Consider the following 16421-nt stretch of genomic DNA (forward strand, 5'->3'; position numbering starts at 1 on the left):
ATCTAGTGGCAGATTAACAGACTCCATGTGTGGAGCACAAACATGCACCCATCTGCATCCAATGAATCTCCAGCATGCTCGTTTGGAGAGAGTGGTAAACACATCAGAAAAAAGGCCCCAGCGCGTTTGTTTTGTCTATCTTTGTAAACTACAGATGGAGGCATTGGTTTGTTCCCTCCGCATTCTTTGGCATGTTTGGATTTTTTTACACTTTAAATCCGCGTACAAATCTCTGCTCTACTACACACCAGTCAAGACACTAAAACCTTAATCTCCTGCTACGCTGAGTCACTTGCTGCATGCTGATGGCTTGAGAACCATCGACGATCACCATCGCCAAAGCACACATTCAATTGGATTTGCGCATGGACTTCTAACATGTTTAAATCTTTCTCTGTTCATTACCTTGCCTGAGTGACCAGGTCAGAGCTTTAATGGAACACATTTAGACTGTATAAAATCACAAAAGGTTTTCGGATAAACCGCAATTGAGCGCGCTTCCAAGGACACAATAACAACGGCACAATAGGCTGCCGCAGAGGGGACCACAGCGCTCAACATCAGACCCCTTTTAAAACAGCCACGTCTCCAGTTCCTGATCTTGACTGTAAAAGAGATCCTTTTTCAATGTGGTTTGTGTTGCTCTGGGAAGAGCAGCAGTACTGGGAACCAGATGGCTCTGGTAAAAGACAGGGGGACATCCCACCAGCCTCCCCGAGAAGGGGATCCATTACGAAGGACGTATTGAGGGCCAGTAGATTCTGTTTCACGGCTTCGGCCGAGTGTGACCACCCCTTGTTTGGCGTGGGGTCACGGGTTGGTGCCACGTAGACTGCCACAGACCCGGCCCATTTTATGTTCACCTCTGAGAGCTGCATTCACCTTTTGATGCAGGACAGACAACTAAATCAGGGCCTCTTGGCGACTTGGGTTACATCCCTTTTGACTTTGTGCCGCTCTCACAGGGCCTCATGTTGCAATGGGATATGACCAGCTCCATGGTTTGTGAGACAATGGCTGTTTGTGAATAACGGCTGACTGAGATGATCCTCAGCACTTGTAAAGTGAAGTTCATGAACTGTTTAAGCTCAGTTAACCATTGCCATGGCGTCACAGCTTGACTTTAATTTAGGTTTATTCTCAGATTTTTTTTTTTTTTTTAAATGACTTACTCAAGCACAAGGCCCGATATTCAAAATCTAAATTGCATGGCCTAAAGGCCATAGTAAAAGGATATTTGAGCATGTCCAATTACACATTTATTATTTTAATAGAGTGCAAAGAACAGTCGATGGTCCAAATGGGTGTATTTAAGCCTGAGTGAATCATTTTGGGCATACCATCAAAACTAATCTATTAACAAAAGTGACCTCTAAGTCCTTTTAGAAACAAAGTGTGCTCACTTGGTTCAAAGCTATTACGACAGTGAATCTGTCAGATACTAAAATAAAGAGTTCTAAAGAGCAAACAGATTTCCTTTTGTGCAGAAACAGAAAAGCAACTGTGGAGCTGGGGGACACAGCAAACCAAATACACCCTGGCTGTAGGTCACCTGTAATCAGTGTTTAGCCACCAGTACACCAGTGCCTACTGTTTTCTGACGCTGCACGTGTTGGAAAACCAGAAAAGATGCCAAAAGTGAACACAACTTTATGAACTTAACATATTGGCAAAACCTCATGGGTAAGTGCATGAGTTCTGAGCCACTCGCCTACTTAGCCTCCTGGTATTTTTTAAATGTGATTAGCATTGACTTATAGGCCTGTTTTTGTTGGTCAATAGTGTAATTGCATTCCCGTTGCTTCATAATGACACATTTCATCTTATACAAGTGTGAGACGGGTTCTATGACATTTGCCATTTAAACAGCCCGAGAACTGGACGACAAAAAATTAAACCGGCACTCATCTTATTCGAGCAAAGAAACTTGTGCGGCACCATCTTGTGCTAGCGGCAGACCAAGCACATGTTCTCCGACCTCTGTTCCATGCTATTTGATCCACAGCACATTTTCCGTGTCACGGCTTCTTAGCACTGTCCACTGCTGGCCTTGTTCCTTTGTTTTCCTGCCCACTTAGCGACGTCTGCTTCCTTCGCTTGTCTGAATGTTTGCTCTCTCCACTTAGCCATGTCCATTTGCTTGGCCTTGTCAAGTCAGTGCCGTCTGCAGGCGTTTCCTGCAAGCAGGAAAGGCGACAATTTGCCTCTTCGGCCACAAACTTCTGATGCTGGACACACACCAGGCCCCCGAGGCTCAGCAGTGAAATTACTCCCCATTTATTTAAAGTGGTTGCCATTACTCTACCACAGAGGAGCACAGACCTCAGTGGCTGTGGCCCAACCATAACTTCAAGTATAAAAAGAATTAAAGTTCGCCGGACAGGTCATGTCTCACACAGTAGCAATCCGATATCCTCCTGTTGTGTTCTTGGTTTCGCTTCTCAAAACTCCGAGCTGCATGCGACACCACAAAAATACATGGTTGCTTTGAAACTCAAGTCTGCGGAGATCTTTGCAAAAACACCCAACGGATTGCTGGCGAGATGTTCGGAACATGTTACACGTCCAAATCAAAGAAAGAATAACAGCTAATTTACCTTAATCATACTATGTCAAACGCTTTATTAATAGTACGTTCAAAAAGAGAATTACAGACACAAGAATCCAAGATGGTTTTGAGTCAGTACCAAAGCAAATTAAAGCAAAGGGGCTTTTTTTTCCCTCTGTCTTGAAAAGCGAAGACAACACATCTGAGCTCAGTTAGGGAAAAACGAAGCTCCACTTCCTTTTTATCAGACAAAATTGATTACGTTCTACTCACATCATTATAGAAATCCAGCTTTAAGGCAGAAAGTTATATTTTGTGTAATGTGCTCACGCATCAGCTACGCCTTCTCCGAGGCCAAAAAAAATCCCCCATAAAACTTCAATTTTCTAAGAATTAAATTGAGTTTTGATAATAGAAACAATTGTTTGTTTGAGAGTTAATAGAATTTAGAGAGGAACATAAGGCACTGTGGTATTTCATCACTGTTCTCTGAGTATTTGATTTACCCTCTCACCCTGGAGTGCGTTCCGGCTGAGGAGGTCTGACTGCTGCAAAGAGCGCCGGCAAAAGCTGAGAGAATGTCATTTGGCATCGACTGGAGTGGGTCTCCTCATGCATACACAAATGTCAAGGTACACGAAGGGGCCAGGGATTTCAGCTCATGTATGATAGCATTGAAACAGGAAAAGAAGAGAGAACGAAGAAAAAGGAAACTTGGAAAAGAATCTGGTGAGTTAGAGAGGAGATGAAAGGCTAAGTGAGCTAATTACTCGACTTCACCCAATGCAAACACGTCATAGTCATTCAGAAAAACCCTCCGACTGACCCATGAGCAACAAAACCTCACAAACCAGTCCTCGGACCACATGACTGCAGTCTCCCACCCAAACATTGTTTATCTCTTTCAAGCCTGACGGTTGTGTACAGCCAGCAGCAGCTTGACAGCTTAATTTCATGTTGTCTCGCAGGACCGCCTCCGTAGATCAGGGACCAGAGTGACACACTCAACCTGGCAACAGCCCTCGGTTTGGGGACGCTCTGTGTGTTACATGACGATTGCATCTGCCATGCCTCAGTAACCTCCAAAACGGGGGTACATGGGGGGGTTGGGTGTCCACGTGCACCAACCATCGGAGCGGCCGGGATGCTTCGCATCTACCGATTCCCCAACCGCCAGAGCAGGTGATGATTTGCACAAGGTGAAAGAAAAATGAAAGAGTGGCTCTCAGGGGAAGCATGAAAAAAGAGAAATGTTGAGAGAGCAGAGAGCGACGCGGGGAGAGACACTTCGATCAAACGAACGTGAGCCTTTGAACACGACAGAACGAGAATCGCAGCGGCACGATAATAAGCATGATTGTGTTTATAATAACTAGGTGTGTTTCTCCGTTTTAGTGGTTGTTGGTTTCATGGGCGGTACAGCCCCCCCTGGCATGACAGAACAAGGGCGGTGCCCATGGCTTGACCTCTGCGGGGCACCACCCAGAGGTCAACAGGAAGCACATGGGCAGCTGTCTTACACACAAGCACACATTTCTGACCAAACTGTTTTTCTTCTCTTCTGTTCCCAACCATGAGCCAGATTCAACTAAGTTTTTAGCCAAGTAAATAAGGAAATTCTTCTAAACCTTTGCCCTGTCTTCACAAGTCGAGACATGCCGCGTATCGTGAATGTGGGGTTATGAAAAAAGAAAAATACTCAGCTCCATTTTCATCCGTTTCCGATTTTCTATTCAAGCTCCTTCTCATTTCATCTGACATCACATACTGCGACACTCTCTGTTTTTCATTGACCTAAACATGAACACCAGTGCATTAACTGGTGTAGCTTTCTAATAACCACAGTTTATTTATTTGGCACCAACTCTTCAGACAACACCCCCTCTGTGAGTTCCCAAGACCCTCCCTCCAAAAACTCACTTTCTATGATGGTTCTGCTCCCAGGAAGACTCTGCTGACATTCAATAGTGAGTGCTTGTAATTTGACAGCAGCTTCATTATTTTGTTGTCTGGAGATGATCGCACAAAGAGTCATCGAGATTCTTCCATGAAAATCTCGTCCACACACAAACAACTGTTTGAAGCATAAACTTTCTCCTGAAAAGGAACTCAGTCATCTCAGCTCGCTTTATTACATGATAATGTTTGATACGTAAAACTTAAAGTACTTTAAATTTCTTCTACAATATCACTTTTTGAGTGAGGAGAGCCCAAACTAACATTTCAACATTTAGCATCAGTCAAAGTCAATATGTGCAGCAAGGTTTTGTTGTCTCACTAAACTTAACCTCTAAGAGCATTCCATTGAGGAGTTATGAGGGATCCATATGAGCTGCTCTGCGAGGCATTATGCACGGACACAATACAAAGGAGACAAACAATGCCCAAGTTTACTGTGAAGACAATCAACTTGTGCTGACGAGATCAGTGGGTAAACGACAGGACGTTACAAAGGTGTTGAGAGAGTGTGTTAAAGTTTTGAAGAGAGATTAGCCGGCTTGTCAGCTGATTCAGTGCTCCAGTGAGTGAATGGCGAGAGAATAGCCAGCAAAAACAACTGTGCGTCTCCCTCGGTATATTGTTCTCTCCAGTGATTGATAATGTCACTTTCGCATTATCTTCAGTAAAAAGCAAGAAACTCAGAAAAGGAGAATAAAACTTCAACAGTTGCGTTTCCTCTTTATCCGTTCATCTAAACAGTCCTAATGTGAAACAGTGAACTATGACAACATTGGCCGGCCAAATAAAGGGATAATAAATGGAACGAGAAACTCAAAAGTAGAAAAAAGCCTAACATCTTGAAATGTAAGATATTTTTCTCAGCAGCGTTTAATCTTTAATAAAGAAATGTTGCGATAACCCCCCCCCCCACCCCATCTCAACCAGATGTCACTGCTGTTCAGCACGCAGGGAACGTAGACGGGTTGTGAATTGACGGGGGTTTCTTCATTGTTGTTTTTCTCACCCCAAGGCAATCAATCATGCTACGGTAGGCAGCTACAGCCAAATCTATATTTATGGATTTCTCATATCGGGGCTGTGAACTATCTGAGTCTCATGCGGGATCGAAAGATGGACAAAATGATGGAGAAGAAAGTATTTATGACGACCGGCTGCGGCAGGTTATAGATGCCACAACCTCCACATTAACGGATGTGACATAAACCAATCAGAGTCCGGCTTAAACAATGAGAAAAACTAAGATTTCCTTGACCACTACAGCTCAAACTCCAGTCGCAAGTGATCACACCAGTGAAAGACAGTGAGGTGTTTTTAATCATTTCTTGGCTTGATGTTGGCAAACAATCAAACAAAAAAGGTTTGACTCGTAGGCCAGCTTAATGAAAATGCCCCCAAGAATGACCTGATGAATTGATTTTTTTTTAGAAGTTTACCATTTCCACAAATCATTTGAAACTTTGCTTGGTTTCATACTGATGTGATTATGGAGAAACTCGTTAAAATTCAAGTGCAAGAGATAATTATTCACCTGGAATCATTCATGCTTTAAAACTACAACGATTTAGTTATTCCTCACACCCACTACCTCAACAAAAACACAGATAAAGACCATTTAATATAATCTAGTTATATAACATACAGACATTAATGACTTTTGACCTGCCTAAAAGCTCAGTACAGTGTATTTCTGTATGCTTTTGTAAAAAGAAAAAAAACAGCAACTTAATAATATCCTCAGAGAATACAAGCATCTGATAGGTAAAGTGAAAGATAAACGTAAAGAGACAGAAGGATGTTATAAAGTTTATAGACTTTTAGGGGCAGAAGAAGAATATACATGTTAGCAAATAATGGCTTAGACAGTGCAACAGCTTTTCATTCTCCTACTAATGAACCCAGTATTCAACAATATAGTCATACTATTGTTACCTGTTTGGTCTACATCATTACAAGACAAAGCTAAAAACTCAGTTCTATCCAAGTGCATCATGAAGGCAACTAAACATGCTTTTAGTTTTGAAGTCCAGTTTCCTTAATGACACTTTAAGATACAGTATAACATGACCGAACAGACCAAGCATCAGAGGTAAATGTTAGTTACAAGACTACTATTGTCGTTAAGCTTTGCCTAGCATTGCAATTAAAATATCACGTTCATGTCTTGTGCAAAGGTCTCCTCTTAATGTGCCTCACGTTTACTATTCTACAAGCTGGAAAGTCAAAGAGTGTAAAGACGACAAGGTTGTACCAGCAACCTCTGTAGTCTCACTTAGCACCATTTGTTAGCAGCTGTATGTGAAAGATACAACATTTTGTGATAAATCTTTAGTCCTTTGTCTGTAATTTTTTTTTTTCAAAATCACTCAAAGAATTGTACATTTTATCAGGCTTTTGGGTAGAATTGTACTCTATCACAATCATAGTAGGACTGAGTGCGGCACAGCCTAAAGCATGAGGAGTGACTTGTAGTAATGGTGCAACACACACACACACACACACACACACACACACACACACACACACACACACACACACACACACACACACACACACACACACACACACACACACAGTAACATTGCATCCATCTAGAGCAGCGGTTTCTCTGAATGTGTGTCTGCTACACAGAAGCTCACCAGGGGAGGAGAGGTTTCCATCTCCATCTCTGAACCGGAAAAGCAGAGGGGGACCGCAGCACCCACATCTGAAGCCCAGACCCTGTGCACCCTCTTCCCATAATGCCCTCTGACACTCCCCAGATGGAGCACAGAGGATTTACCCGCACACCGACAAGCCTTCATGTTAAAGTCTTTAACAACCCGCTGTCCTCTCCTCAAACCAATGCTGCATCATGATCACCACTGCTAACACAAGCTTGTGTTCCCCTCAGATGGCCGAAGCCGATCTGTTATTATCTGTCCGACGCAGACGATACAAAGCCTATGTCCTTCACACAACAAAGATTCCCCCTGTCTGAGGGGTTACAAAAGTCAATGGGACTGAGTCATAAACTGGTTTGTATGGGCTGCGTTTACAAGTTGAGGGAGAATTAACTCAAAAGAGAAAAATACCGATTGGTTGAATGAGGGACAGCTGAGTATTGGGGGCAGACAGAAAGACTTACGGTCATACATTTTTGTGTGTGTGTGCATGTGCGTGTGTGTGTTGTGTTGCGTTTAAATATACGAGAGGAGGATGTGAGACCTCCTGGTTTGACACTTGACATGGCCCCTTTAAAATCTTGAGGAACACTGAAAGTTTAGAGAGGCTGCAGATGGTTGCAGCTGCCACACAACTGAACTTTATATACACACACATGCATAAGAAGATTACATGTTTTAATATTCTTTGCAGATTTCCTTTACTTTACAGCAAAACTGAATGTCTTTTGGGATGGAGTTGCTGGAGAAGCTTTGACAGCTTTTAACACTGAATTATTCTTATAATGAAATAATAAGAACTAGGACCCCCTGGAAAGTGGGCCTCAGGGATCACGGAGGGTCCACGGTTTTACCTGCTCTGAGGTTGTCGAACAGCAAATTGCACATGTTAAGGAAAGCCATATAGAAAATAGTTTCTGCTACATAGGGCCCCATTGAAACAACATGTCAAATAAAAATAAGGTTTTCACATTTTCATTTTAAATAAAGTTTCACATTTACACAGCAACATTTGAAAACGATGTCCATTTACACAGAAATAACAGAAACACCGAAAACTTTGTAGTTACCATGTAGGGCCACTAGTGGGTGCCGTTTGTTTTTGTGACAACACTGACAATGATGAGTACACAGACATTCGTATGGACAGACATCAAAGTCGGATTGCTATTAGAGGTGACCCTCAACTATAAAACAAGTCCCAGGAGAATATGGACTGGAAGTCATGACACTCTGGAGGCAAACATTATTCTTATTGTCCTTGCACATGTGCAGAAGAATTATTTACTAAAGCCGTGGTGTGCATGCGCAGTCACAGCGTTTCAGTTGCGAGATGGAGACGGAGTCGGAGCGTTTTCAAAAAGTTGCATTTTCAGTGGCTCCGGGCACCGTTGTCATGTAAACGGACATTCAAAACACAACAAAAAGGTCTCTATTTTCACTTGAAAACGTTGTAAACGTTGTAATCAAGGCCAGATCTGGGGGTTTGGGAAAGAAAGGAATGATACAATTGTAAGTTTGTGGGTAGAATTCGCAATGATAAATCCTAACAGCAACAACATGTGTTTAAACTTCTGGTCAGTCACAGCCTTCGTGTCACCACTTCCTCCAAGAGGCGCCACATGTTAGTGCTGCGGCCACAAGCATATTTGCTCAAATTTATCTTAAACAATTATAATTATGCATGAAATCATGAGAAACGCTGCATTCTTGAACTGCATTTTCAGCTATACAACAGGCGCAGACATATAATTACTCCAGAAAATGTCCATGAGCTGCATCCATGAACAGAGAGATGACAAGCCCCTAGTATAACCGAAAAATCTGAAAAGAACATCTTCTTATTATTGGGTTCTAGCCATCTTGCACAACCCTATGAAAGCACAGAAGCAGTGTAACTATTGCCACAACCAAAACAAAAAAGAAAAAAAAAACATTCCCAGTCTCTTTGTGAGCTTCTGTACGAAGTTTGTGCAAATTTGTAAACTAGAATGGCCTCACCTCCTGCGCTGCACAGCGCTCCGCTCTGCCTGTGGTGAGTCTGACAGGGTCTGGGCCAACATCATGCTCTGCTGGACAACAATCAGACGCGGAGTGGAAGAGAAAGTCGCCTGCCAGATGCAACAGAGGGTTGCCTGTTTATTCAGCAGCTTATATGAAAGCCTGGCTACAAAGAGAAATCCCAGCACATGCTGTCACTCATCCAGCCACTGCTCTCATCTACTGCTGCCCTCGCCGCATCAGGAGCCCGTGCTGAACGAAAGCAGGAAAAGCTTGAATAGCTCTTGTCCTGCAGCAAGTTACGTTTGAAGAGTGACATCACAGCACAGAAACATCGGCCTCTGAAAATCTTCCCGGCACGGCCTCACAAGTCAATCCATGCATGTCTGGTAGAGTATCGTCTTGGCAAAAGAGTGCAAATGAAAAGAAGGCTCACAATTCAGCTGGTGGAGCACGGCCTGACATTCACCTGACGGCGTTTTTGTTCCACCAGGACTCGTATCTGACAGCTCCGTCGCATCATGAAAAAGCATCTTACCAAAATGTCACGGCAGGCACTTTAAAGCTGTTTCACTGCACGTGTGCAGTGACAGAGGTTCAATGATGTGCAGGTTTGAATCAGAGCAAAACTTTCCAATCAGCTCAACTTCTGATGATGAAATATGTCATTTCTGAGATATTGTGAAGCTCAGAATAATATGGCCACATCAGCACCCGAGTAGTGTGATGCACGCATATTTTGATGGTGTTTTTTGTAAATAAACGCTGCGGGTTTAATGCATGAAAAGCAAAAGCCTTCAGCAACGTATTGACGAGTTGAGGGGAGCTCGTATTTATGAGGTCCTTTTGCATCACTCATGTAGTCATTTTGTATTTCTCTAGAGTTTCATTCTTCCCGTCACCAAAGTCATTTAGCATATCTCTAATGTCATTCTGCATATCTCTGAGGTCATTGTCAATCACTCCAAGGTCACTTTAGTTCTCACTGATGTATTTTTGCTTCACTCTGCAGACATTTTACATCCCATACAATACATTTATATTATTTATTTTCCTTTTCTAGTAACTTTGTATATCCCAGAGGTCATTTTGTGTCTGCCTACAGTCATTTTGGATTTCTTTGCAGTGAAATTACATTTATTTGAACTTATTTCTTGTCTTGTAAGAGATTTTGCATTGCTGCAGGGATACTTTGCGCCTCCTTAAGGTCACTTTGCTTTTCTGGGCAGTCATTGTGCATCTCTGTTGTTTTACGAGTGTTTAGGATAATTCTGTGTCTTTGTAGTACGTCTCCGTCTCTCTGAAGTCATTTTGCATCTTCCTGAGGTGGATTTGTGTCTCTTGTGGCAGTTTCAAGCGGCTGTTTGCCCGTTAAGCATCTCATTGTGGTCTGTTTGCCTCTCCGCTCAACTGCTGGCTGTTGCTTTGTGCATGGATAAGATCCATATCAATCTTCTCATCTAACTGACAGCAAGACAGCAAATGCTCACTAAAAGTCCTTCAATCATTTAATGTCACCAAAGTAGGGACCACTAAAAACCAATTCCGAGCAATGTCTGCATTTATTAACCGATCAGTGAGGCAAATTACAGACCAGGGGCATCAACTGCAAAATCTCCCCTGTTTGACTCTCTTGAGCTTGTTCAAGACACCAACACAATGAGCCACATCATTACCGGCTTACAAAGCCAGTCAATTACGCCTCATCTTGACAGCTCCGACAGGGTTTAGCTTCTACTAGTGCATATTTTTGTAGGAAGGGACGAATCAGCTTAGAAAGGAAAAAAAGGACCTACAACCCCCCCTATCAGACACAACACCATGTGTTACTTCATCAAACCTCAGAGCTCAGGTGGAAGAGAAATCAGGCACATTATGTATGAGAGCGTTGGGTTAACCCACACTCCATACCATGAGAACAAAGTGTGCTCGTTGTGGCCCGTTGCCATATTAAGGAGTTGCATAAAGACACTTGACGTCCCCGCAAATACATCTGGAACATTGTCTCTATCCATCCGATACATTTCTCACTCTTGTCTGTACATATCGCCCCGTCTGTCTGTGTGCTTAAGATCGAGGGCTCGATTGTACCTCAGTGCCAGATGAGAAACACTGTTAATAGACATCTGCGTGATGCAATGCTGCAGTCCTCCAGGACAGCACCGTCGCTGCTTTAGACACCGGAACAAAAGAAACAGCAGCTAGCTTTCTGGTGATCATTATTATGCTGCCGTATGGCTGAGCGAACTCTGTTGTAGGGAAATTACACTGTCCTGAAAAATTCAGAGTCACACAGGTTGAGAGTTTTTTCTTAAAAACATCACAGAGCTCTTCATCCTTCTTTTGGCAGTATTGTTGCACACATAGCATAACTATGTAGCACGCTCACAACATTCACATCTGCTACCCAGTGACCTGGCTACTTTATCATGTACAATAGTTTGCATTTGCATGTATATTTAGGCTTCTCTGACTTGGAAGTATAAGCAAGAGCCTAACACAAATGGTCAGACTACATGTTTAATGTTTCAATTTGTCATAACAAGATGAACATTATTCAGTTCATACAGATGTATCGATCATACAGATTCCATGACACAAAATGATCACTTATCATCTAACAAACTCTAAGTTTTCATCATTATGTGGGATGAATGTGACTTTTTAAGTTAGCCATCTCTTGACAGAATGCCTCCTCCCATAGAAACAATTCAAGCTGATTTGTCAATACACCCTTCTTTTACTGTACTGAGAAAGGTGAGGCAGATCAGTTCCACTTTAATTGTCATTGCTTGATCCACTTTGATATTTAAATCCTGTTTAAAGATGGGAACAAAACAATCCTGCTGTTTGACACACAAAATGCACTCGCATATAAACAATACGACTACATTTCAGATAAACATAGACAATCTTTCCCTTTAAGTGGAAGCCATTATCAAAAACAATAAAAGTTAAACTATACAATATACAAATTTAAATTGATTGAACTTATTAGCAAATATTTTCGACACCTAAATATTTTTGATTGTATTTTATATACATTACACTCAGTCACCTCTCCAGAAACCTCAGCAGTTGACATAAATATATCACTTCAATAAAGTGTCACTGGATTGCTCATGAATTTCAGCCGTCCTCAACTCTTCCTTCATATTTTGTCTTTGAGGATCACTTTGAATAAAATTTACATCCACATCAATTAACTCAAAGCTGAGTCGGCCATATGAGCGTTTTCTCTCAGGAGACACATTGTGACTGATACAGACACAATATTGAAACAACAGAAATGAATGAGGAGAAAAAAAGAAACATAAATTAATTCACAATATAGTTTGAAGTTGACCAGACATGGTTAATTTCACTGAGAACGGGGTCAATGTCAGATTCAAAGTGTAGTAGTGGTTAGCACTTTTGCCTCACAACAATAATCCCGGTTTCGATTCCGAGCTCAGAGGTTTTTCCTGTGTGCCGTTTGAATCTCTCTGTGTGTGCATGTTGTTTTTTTCCTGTGGGTAAGCTATGTTCCACTCAGAGTCCAAAGGTATGGTTAATAGGTGCATTGCCTGAGTGTGTGGGATCCTCTCCCTCTCTACGACCTGTCCAGATTGGAGCCTGCATTCCCCTCATGTCTGCTAGATTGATCGCACCCCCCCCCAAACACACACATCGCATAGAAAAATAATGGATGGATGGATTGATGGAGGAATAAATGTTATATAACAGACTTTTAAAAAATCAAGTACATAAACAGTGCTTTACTGGCTGTTATATTGTGAACCTTTGGATTGTTGTTTTTTTCATCATACATTCATAAGGGTTGTGTTAGATATTCAGTTTGACCTTTTATTCATCCAAGCATATTAAGGCTACAGACCCATACATAAAACAGCAGACAGAGGAAGAGAGCAGGAGCAATATGAGACTGCCTCCATGTAGACACATTGGATTATTGTCATCCAGTACAGTAAATATGGCACAGCTGACATAAACTGAACACAAACTCTGCCCTTTTTTTTTCTTCCCCAGTGTTATGAGGGGGAATACCATTGCTTTAAATACTTTGTTAATACATAGGTACACATGGGAGTACTTACGGACTAGCCCAGATGGCGGACCCTCTAATTTGAAATCCAAAGGGTATAATTAAGAGACAAAAAAATTAAAAAGGAAAGCACGAGGATTTGCTGCTTCGACATGAAACGCGGCACAAATTACAGCAAGGAGCAGCTCGGTCTGTGCGGTCATCATTATTAGATATACCCATTAAAACTAAATATTCTCCGGGAAGGAAGCTTTTGAATGGGGATCCGACCGTGGCTTTGAAGTTCTGCAGCAAACCCCCGCGTATTAATGTGAAGTCAAATTAAATGGATGGTATCAGATGGCTGAGCAGAGGGTTTCAAGTTAACTCCGGGGAGAGGATGCATGTTTTCAATGGTTTAATTAAAGCAACACTATCCAGCAATGCAACGCACGGACTGTTATTACAGTGGGAGAAATGTGTGGCATCGATTGGGATGCCGCCGGTTTGCGCAGCGGCACAGGTAAACACAGGGATGGTTTGCGCAGGATGAGTGCGTAAAAGTGCGTAAAAATGCCGTTTTGGGGCCAAAATCCGATGTTTTTCTGACAAAACCTACACGTCGCCGTTACAGCAACAGTGAAAAGTGTTTGCCATCATTCGCTCACATTTCATAGACCCCACATTAATTCAGTTATTGCACCCCTCTGGATTTACAGCTTGATCCGTCACTGCTTATCTTCAACGTCTTCACACGACTCACTCTGCTTATAATAAGTGTCTCCTTTCTTGAGGCAGTCTGATCATGTCTAATTTCCCTCTGAGCTTTGGCTGCACTCTGTACAAACCTCTCAATTAAATGCCTCATGCATTTTGAGGAAACAATGCCGTAGTAGAATTTTGGACCAGGGCGATGAATGAAGTTCCAGAGACTGCAAACTGTGGCACGTTTTTATATATATATATATATATATATATATATATATATATATATATATATATATATATATATATATACACACACACACACACACACACATCCAAAACCATTCTTATCCAATAATGACTGCGCTTTTTGTGCAGATTCACCCAGTCCCGCGCGTAAAAGTGCAACTTTGGAGACGCTTCCGAGAAAACATTGTCGAGCGAAGTCGAGGGGGAAAAGTTTGACTTACCGGTGTCGAAGTGACTGAAAGCCGCGGAGGAGATAAAGCCAGCCAGCAGAAGAGCGGAGGTGGCGGTCCAGGAATCCATGGTGCGACTGAAAACAGTGTGAACCGGCTCTCAGGTGAAGCGCAGCCTGACGGACAGATGCGCGGACCCCGGCCCGGCGGCGCTGTGCCGGACTGACTTTACAAGTAGAAGAAAAAAAACTGGAGTGCCTCGGCTCAGCGGCTGGCTCTGTGCAGGAGTGGCGCTCTGATCGGCGTTAAAAAGTCCCTGAACTTCTAGGCAGGTCTTCCAGCGAGGAGCCACTACTACACTGACACCACCACGACGGGACGAGATAGTAGAAAACAGGGATCCTATTTCCAACCCATGTGACAGGAAATAGGGGCAATGGATTCAACCTGCAGCGCTGTGGAAGCAGCAGTGAGAGAGGAGGAGGAGGAGGAGGAGGAGAAGGAGGAGGAGGGAGGAGAGAGAGGAGGGAAGGTGGTGCAATGGACAGCAGGTCCATAAAGTTGAAAAAAGTTAGAAAAATACATTAAAAAGGTGCAATATGTTGTTTTGAAACCATAAAAGCAACTTCAAGAAATCACAGAAAGAATTACTAAAAGTTTAAAAGTAAAATATGCTCTTCAAAACTTTTGCATTCCTATTACAAGTGAAATTACTCCTAGTAAAAAAAAGATGCTCAAACTCAAGTCAAGCGAATTGCAAGCAGCTCACACTCAAAGCATTAGTTACTTTTAAAAGGTGTTTACATGCAATATCTAAACACAGTTTATGCACAAATGTAGATGATAAACAGCCTTTATTCTGTTAAAAGGATCAAATAATTGATTATAAACATGTGTATGAAAATTGTGTATAAAACATTTCAAACTGTGGGCATGTTCAAATGACTTATGGTTTTAAAAAAGTAGATTTTTGTGATAATAGTGTAATATCTGATGGGAAATACAATTCTGGGTTGTGTGTTGCTCAGTCCACTCAACTCATTGGGAAGGTCCCGAGTTTGAGTCTGAGTAGTGCCTGGGGGCTTTTCTGTGGGGTTCCATGCATGCATGGGTTTTCTCCAGCACTACTCTGGTTTCCTACCACAGTCCAAACAATATACATTTGAGGCTAAATGTATAATCTAAAGTTTCCTGTAAATGAGTGTCCTGTGGTGGACTGGCAACCTGTCCAGTATATACCCTGCTGGGATCGCCTCTAGCATTATGGAAGATGCATGGATGAATGGAAAAATGTACAAGAGAAGTCATTTACCATCTAAAAGTCATACAATATACTTTGAAAGGGCAAAAAGTTGTTTAATAAAAAAGTGGTCTCCATTCATAGCCTATTTGTTACTGACATCACAGACTGGAAAGATGCTTAGCATTTTTGTGTATGTGTGGGTCAGTTGTTGCACCTGTGTAATTTTGTTATTCTAATGTAGGTGCATATCTGTATTTGTATGTATATCCATGTATATATGTGTGTGTGTGTGTGTGTGTGTGTGTGTGTGTGTGTGTGTGTGTGTGTGTGTGTGTGTGTGTGTGTGTGTGTGTGTGTGTGTGTGTGTGTGTGTGTGTGTGTGTGTGTACACACACACATATATACATAGATATACATACAAATACAGATATGTGTGTGTGTGTGTGTGTGTGTGTGTGTTTGTGTATATATAGCATATAGGTTTTCGGACAAATGGGAAAGTATTTTAGCAAAGGTCTTTGTAAAATCGTATTATTAAATACACCTATTAAAGTGTGTAAATTGTCAGATCGAAAAATTTAAAAAACAACAACATAATATCCAACAAAACATGAGAAAACAACAGTCACAATGTGATGTTGAAGGTTGTTAACTAGTCAATGTCTCTCTTGTAATACCACTTTGTATCGCAAGGTGGAGTAATGAGTTGTTTTAGTATCTTGTCTGGATAAATGGATGAGTGTGCAGAGTGAAGTCAATAATAAGTTTGATGTTGCATAATTTAACAGATGATTCGTTAAAAAAAAAAAAAAAAGGCTCTCACATACAGTCAGGTCTACTATTTTTTAATAGGTCTTCG

At 41.9% G+C, this 16421-nt stretch overlaps 1 protein-coding gene across 2 annotated transcripts in view; it reads right to left on the minus strand.

Annotated features, from left to right (window-relative positions):
• The window catches only part of kremen1 (kringle containing transmembrane protein 1), a 73261-nt gene extending 58471 nt beyond the window's left edge, over window positions 1–14790 (minus strand). For both annotated transcript variants that reach the window (XM_080467344.1, XM_080467343.1), the window contains exon 1: window positions 14371–14790. In XM_080467344.1, coding sequence (XP_080323470.1) covers window positions 14371–14449 — 79 coding nt within the window. In that variant the 5' untranslated portion in view covers window positions 14450–14790. The remainder of the gene's footprint in view (window positions 1–14370) is intronic.
• Window positions 14791–16421: the final 1631 nt, after the last annotated feature.

The sequence above is a fragment of the Lipophrys pholis genome, assembly GCF_963383615.2.
Source record: "Lipophrys pholis genome assembly, chromosome: 7".
NCBI classification, from domain to species: domain Eukaryota; kingdom Metazoa; phylum Chordata; class Actinopteri; order Blenniiformes; family Blenniidae; genus Lipophrys; species Lipophrys pholis.